The sequence below is a fragment of the Phyllostomus hastatus genome, unplaced genomic scaffold, assembly GCF_019186645.2.
Source record: "Phyllostomus hastatus isolate PE091 unplaced genomic scaffold, TTU_PhHast_1.1 phas_contig_210, whole genome shotgun sequence".
NCBI lineage: Eukaryota > Metazoa > Chordata > Mammalia > Chiroptera > Phyllostomidae > Phyllostomus > Phyllostomus hastatus.
The window spans coordinates 1244748-1251681 of NW_025333737.1; the positions used below are offsets into that span (position 1 = coordinate 1244748).

Consider the following 6934-nt stretch of genomic DNA (forward strand, 5'->3'; position numbering starts at 1 on the left):
AGCAATAGCAGGAGAGAGGGGCCGATTTTTAGCATTTGCCAATTTTCATGGTGTAACCGCTCTCATTGTGGCTGATTTCAGTCATTATGCTGTCACCAATTGTGGAGTTGGAAAGAGAATCCTGGTAACACAACCATCTTAGGGTATTTCCACCATACAAAAACCTTAAGAACATAGAGAATAGTAAAACATAGTAAAGTAATTGGTAAGTGATAAGTTTTCACTGTTTATTACCATTGTTTTTAATATAATTTAATTGTAAATTTATAAAATCCAAGTTTTCATAATCACCGTGTTTAACAGCTGGCTCGGAAAATTCCTAGAAATTCAGGAATTGGCCCTGCAGAGCTGGCGGGAGCCAACTCTTGGTTGCAGTGCTCCCGTTGCTCAGACCCCAGGCACTGGAGTAGGGGTTCCCAGTCTTCTGCTCACTCTCTGTTCTCCTCCCTCAGATCCTCTCCTTCATCCTGCACACAGTTGTGCGGGGATTCATCCACTCTGCCATTGGGGGCCTGTACGCCGCAGTGTAAGTCCTGGTGGCTGTGGGGGGCCTGGTGACAGAGGGCAAGGGGATGACTTAAGGGAGGTCTGTGGTGGGGCTGAGGTCCTGAGGGGGGCCAGCTTCCTGTCATGTTTTTGCATCAGGGACAGGTGTCAGGGCTTCTGTTGGGTGTGTTGGGAAGGCCATACCTGGCGGGAGGTGGGTCAGTGGGCAGGCAGTTGGGTGCCCACAAGTCCCGGCATTTAACACGAAGTCAGTTCTCTCAGCCAGAGGCAGGGCCCCTGTACAGCTCATACTGCCTTGGGGGCTGCTGCTCCACTGAAGCCTGGGCTGCCTCTGCTTGCTCAGGGGAAGGGCAGGGGTGCCTTCTGGCTGCCCACAGCTCAGTATTGATATTCAAATGACCCTCAGCAGGAGCAAGAGCAGGGACATATGAATAACTGAGCCCAGAGTGTATCAGACAGTTCTCACCCAGAATCATTTCACTAAAAAAGAAAAAAAAAGATTTTATTTGATTTATTTTTAGAGAGGTGCAGGGAGGGAAAGGGAGAAACATCAGTGTGTGGTTGTCTCTCGCGTGCCTCCTACTGGGGACCTGGCCTGCAGCCCAGGCATGTGCCCTGACTGGGGATGGAATCTGTGGTGACCCTTTGGTTCTCAGGCTGGCACTCAATCCACTGCCCTCTCGGACCACCTCCCCACACACCAGCAAGGGCTCACCCAGAATCTTGTAGGGTCTGCCTCTACCCACAGCCTTCTCAGCCTTGCCTAAAATAAAACCTGCCTCCTTTTCCAAGAGGCCACATGTACATAAGAATCACAGTGTTCTTCCTCCTTTGTGGCTTGGCTCAACAGTTGGAACCCGCGCCCCAGCAGTGGGTCTCAGTTAGTTGGAGCATTGTTCCATGTACCAAAAGGTTGCAGGTTAGATTCCTGGTCAGGGGACACATACGTAGGTTGCTGGTTCAGTGCCCTGCTGGGGACAGGCATGGGATGTTTCTCTCTCTCTCCCCTCCTCTCTAAAATCAATAAGTATATTCTTGGGTGAGGATTAAAAAAAAAGCTGGGCACTTTTGGCCAAGATGGAGGCATAGGTAGACACACTGTGCCTCCTCGCACAACCAAAAGGAGGACAACAATAATTTAAAAATAAAAACAACCAGAACTGACAGAAAATCAAACTGTATGGAAGTCTGACAGCCAAGGAGTTAAAGAAGAAACATTCATCCAGACTGGTAGGAGGGGCGGAGACGGTAGGAGGGGCAGAGATGGGCACATGGAGAGGACTCAGGGTAAGGCGATGGCTGGTGGACCCAGTGCTGGATTGTGGAACGGGGCGTGCAAGGCTGCAGCTGGCAAGACTAGCAGCAGTAGCTGGTGGAGTGGGCGTTCCCACATTCGAGGTAAACCAGGAGGAACACCTGGGGATCGGACAGAATCAATTCAGGGTCCCAGTGTGGGGAGCTAAAGCCTCAAACCTCTGATTGAAAACATCTGTGGGGGTTGAGGTGCCAGGAGAGACTCCCAGCCTCACAGGAGAGTTCATTGGAGAGACCCACAGGGTCCTAGAACGTACACAAGCCCACCCACTGGGAATCAGCACCAGAAGGGCCCAGTTTACTTGTGAGAAGCAGCGGAAGGGACTGAAATCTGGCAGAGAGCAGAGCAAGCAGCACTGTTCCCTCTCGGACCCCCTCCCCACATATAGCGTCACAACCCAGCAATGTGGGTGGCTCTGCCCCTCACTGTGTAACAGGCATGTCAAGACCAAAAAAAAATGACCCAAATGAAAGAACAGATCAAAGCACCAGAAAAAATACAACTAAGCGATGAAAAGATAGCCAACCTATCAGATGCACAGTTCAAAACACTGGTAATCAGGGTGTTCACAGAATTGGTTGAATTTGGTCGCAAATTAGATGAAAAAATGAAGGCTATGATAAGAGAAATGAAGTAAAATGTACAGGGAACCAATTAGTGATGGGAAGGAAACTGGAACTCAAATCAAAAGTGCGGACCAGAAGGAAGAAAGAAACATCCAACCAGAAAAGAATGAGGAAACAAGAATTCAAAAAAATGAGAAGCTTAGGAACCTCCAGGACATCTTTAAACATTCCAACATCCAAATTATAGGGGTACCAGCAGGAGAAGAAGAAGAGCAAGAAGTTGAAAACTTACTTGAAAAAATAATGAAGGAGAACTTCCCCAATCTTGCAAAGGGAATAGACTTCCAGGAAGTCCAGGAAGCTCAGAATCCCAAAGAAGGACCCAAGGAGGAACACACCAAGGCACATCATAATTACATTAGCCAAGGTAAAAATGACGGAGAGAATCCTAGAAGCAGCAAGAGATAAGGGGACAGTAACCTACAAAGGAGTTCCCATCAGACTGTCAGCTGATCTCTCAAAAGAGCCCTTGCAGGCAAGAAGGGGCTGGAAAGAAGTATTCCAAGTCATGAAAGGCAAGAACCTACATCCCAGATTGCTCTACCCAGCAAAGCTTTCATTTAGAATGGAAGGGCAGATAAAGTGCTTCCCAGATAAGCTCAAGTTAAAGGGGTTCATCATCACCACACCCTTATATGAAATGTTAAAGGGTTTTATCTAAGAAAAAAGGTAAAAAATATGAACAGTAAAATGACAGCAAACTCACAATTATTAACAACCACACCTAAAACAAAAACAAAAGCAAACTAAGCAAACAACTAGAACAGGAACAGACCCACAGAAATGGAGATCACATGGAGGGTTAGCAACAGGGTAGTGGGAGGAGGAGAGAGGGGGAAAGATACAGAGAATAAGTAGCATAGATGCTAGGTAGAAAATAGACAGGGGGAGGGTAAGAATAGTATGGGAAATGTAGAAGCTAAATAACTTACGACACATGGACATGACTAAAGGGGGATGTGGGTGGAAGCGGGTGAACAGGGCAGAGGGGAGTGAAGGGAAAATGGGACAACTGTAATAGCTTAATCAATAAAATATATATTTTTTAAAAAGTTGGAACCCAAATACCATCCCGTCTCTCTCTGACCGCATACCAGATTGTTCACTGCTGGGATACCCTTCCCTCCTCTGGGGCCCTGAAGCCTGATGTTTTATAAGATTTTGCCAGAACTCTGTCCCCCTCTCAACAGCACTACATGGAGGTCATTCCAGGTCTGCATGTCCCCCACCCACTCAGGCCTGGAGGAAGTTGCGGCTGCCCTGGCAGGGTCTGAGGGAGGCTGCTGAAAGCTCTGATACTGCGTTTCCATGATTACACAATGCCGCTCTAGATGAGGGCACGGCAGAACCAGGCCCAGCCTCCATCCTGCTCCCTGGGCCTGTTTCCCAAGCTGCAGATTCCTGCTGGCACCACACTTTCCACTCGGCTTAGCTAGACACCCACGAGCCCAGGACACACCTGCACAGGGTGGGGTCCTCCCCAGAGTCTGAGGCCTCAGGTTGGTCCAGGAGAGAAATTCACTTTGTGCACCTGCTCAGCAGAAAGCATTCTAAAGGTGGTCACCCCCTGTTCTCTGAGGCTCCTCCCACCTCCTCTCTGGCACCACCGCACCTGGGGCCAGGCTGGGGCTTAGGAGCATTTGGAAAGCCTGAGAGTGGCACCTTCGGTGACATGTTCTCTGTCGCCCTGGCAGGTATCCCTCCACCCAGTTTGGCAGCCTCACAGGACTACAGTCTTTGGTCAGTGCCCTCTTCGCTCTCCTGCAGCAGCCCCTGTTTCTGGCCATGATGGGTCCCCTCCAAGGAGATCCTCTGTGGGTAAGAAGGGCCAGGGGACAGTGGGTGACAGGCATCTGTCCACTCTGCTGAGTGGGAACTGAGAAGCATTTCTCTGGGGCTTCCAGAGCCCTAAGAACAAGCAGTTTGGGAACTTTGATTAAAATCAAGTCAGGGTCCCGTTTTGAATGGTGGCTGGGCAGGAGCAGAAAAGTTTCCTTTCTAGACCTGATTTTGAGATAAATAGAATCTAGTTGCTGTCCCTGCTCCACTGTGGAGATTCAGATCAGTAGGTCTGAGGTCGGGGGCTCGGGGCAGTGGTGGAGGGCAGGCCCTGAGGGTTGCTGGGAGGCCTTCAGATGACTGGGGAATCTGGCGCTGGAATGCGGCCCTCCAGCCTCTTGGACATTCGGGTTTCAGTTTTCCCTTTCCCTTCCTGTGGCCTCCCCTTGCCTGAACCTGAGTGCGAGGAAGGGTCTTGAATTGAACTCTGCAAAAGACCACAGCCCTGGTCCCCTGCCCCATGTGATGGCAACTTTCATCCCTGCCACCCCAGGTGAATGTGGGGCTGCTTGTCCTGAGCATGCTGGGGTTCTGCCTTCCCCTCTACCTCATCTGGTACCGGCGCCAGCTGGAGAGGCAGCTGCAGCAGAAGAGGGAAAACGACAAGCTTTTCCTCAAGCTCAACGGGTCATCCAACCAGGAGGCTTTCGTGTAGTGCCCACCACCTCAGAACTGTGGCGTCCTGCCCCTGCTTCAGTGACTCACCAGTGTCCTCCACACACCCCCAGGAACCTCTTCTTCACCGTGTTGGAGTCCATGCCCCCTCCCAGGGCCTTGGTCCTGCCATGGAGCTCTGCTGTGGAAGGACAGGAGAGGGCCTGGATGTGATTTTTCCTACTGCTGGAAGCAGGGGCCTCCCTGGGCTTTGTCCAGCTACCTTTGAGGGGCTCTGGAGCCTTGAGGCTCCATGGTGCCTGCAAGAGGAGCCAGGAGGATCACCGGCAGGCAGGCTCTGTCCCTCAAGCATCTGGATTCTGCCTCTTGCCAAAGCAGAGGGGTCTGCCATTCACTGTCTACCACCTACCCCTCAGCTGCATGCCCACCAACCACACCTGCCTGAGGACAAAGGCTTGCACTGTCAGCACCCACTCGCCTGGCCCCTCATCTCCCCTGGTCAGTCTGAGGCTGCCTGAGGAAGGAAGGACCCGCTTCCTGTTGATGGTGCTAACTCCTTTGTAATTCCAGCCCCAAATGGCCTGTCCCTAGCCTGTCCTCTCATTTAGAGGCCTGTGAGGAAGGACCCTGGCTTACAGCCTGGGGAGGGGATGGGGGGCTGGATGGTCATACTAGGTTCAGGAGCTGGGGACAAAGGCGATCAGCAGTCCCTAACCTCCTCCCTTAGGACCTAAGTGGAGAGCAGGCATCCACTGCCACCCTTCATCCAGTCTGTGACCTGAAGGAAACAAAAGGGACACCAGTAGGGCACACACCCCCATACACACACATATGCACGTGCACACACACACACACACACACACACACACACACACACACACACACACAGCTATTTTTGTGGGGGTGGAAGTGAGACTGGCTGATAGACATGGAAGTCTAGGCCGGATGGGGAGGTAGGTATGCGAAGGACCTAGGGCTGTGTGCATGTGTGGGTGTGTACGTGTGAGAGAGGTGTGTGGGAAGGTGGTAGGGTGTGGGCCCTGGGTGTCTGCACTCATTCTCCCAGAGCTGCCCAGAGGACTGCCCGGCCTGCAGTAGGGGGAGTGCCCTGGGGCCAGCTTGGCTGGTCCCAAAGCTTGTTGGAGGCTGTGGAGTCACAGTGCCCCCTGCTGGCAGACTCCCCGAGGGCCCTGGCGCTGTTTACATGGGAGCAGATCCCCTTCTGCCAGACAGGCCTGATTTACCAATCCACCCACCAGGACTTACCCAGAAATGGGTCTTGGACTTCCTGGGAGCGTGGAGAGGGCTGGGTGGATTTTTAGGTTTATGGTTTTGTGTGTGTGGTAGGGGGGTGTTTTAAATTTTATCAGACTCCTTTTTATAAAGCAATAAGTCCATTTCCCTCCTGTTAAGAGTTGCCCCTGCTAGCCTATCAGCTACAGTCTACATGTGCCTGTTTTGAGCTTGAGGAGAAAAGGCAAGACAATTATAAAACTATACACCTGAAACCCGTATAATTTTATTAACCAATGGCACCCCAATAAATTCAATTAAAAATAAAACAAGAAAAGACAAGAGTTTCTGACCCCAGTCCCTCTCGTACCCAGCTGCTGACAGTCTCTCTGGATGATTGCCAGCTTGGGAGGGGAAGGGCCAGGAAAAGAGCCCCCAGAGCCCCCAAACAAATTGGGTTTGTGCCAGCATCTTTCAAGTATGGGCCACCCCCTCCTCTGCTGTTCCTCCCAGCCAAACAGGCTGATCCTGACCCCCTTTTACCCCTGGTCAGATCTCCTGTCACTGGTCAGCTCTCCTGAAGGTCCCTCCTGAGTTCAAGATCGCGGGGCGGTTCCAGAAGAGCCTCCTGCTCAAAGAGGCAGCGGCAGAGTGTGGCGGGGGCAGTAGACAGAGCAGGAAGGGACAGGTCTGGGCCCAGATACCAGCTGTGTGTCTACAGCTGGGCACCTTGAACACGTCGAATCTCCCTAGGCTTCAGTCCACTCAAACATTAAAAAACGAGATTTTGTTTAAAACA

The 6934-nt window shown here is 51.5% G+C and overlaps 1 protein-coding gene across 7 annotated transcripts in view; it reads left to right on the forward strand.

Annotated features, from left to right (window-relative positions):
• The window catches only part of SLC43A2 (solute carrier family 43 member 2), a 44005-nt gene extending 37071 nt beyond the window's left edge, over positions 1-6934 (forward strand). For 6 of the 7 annotated variants that reach the window (XM_045836121.1, XM_045836124.1, XM_045836125.1 and 3 more), the window contains exons 12-14: positions 453-526; positions 4143-4266; positions 4781-6934. In XM_045836121.1, coding sequence (XP_045692077.1) covers positions 453-526; positions 4143-4266; positions 4781-4942 — 360 coding nt within the window. In that variant the 3' untranslated portion in view covers positions 4943-6934. The remainder of the gene's footprint in view (positions 1-452; positions 527-4142; positions 4267-4780) is intronic. The other variant, XM_045836126.1, reaches the window with a different exon arrangement.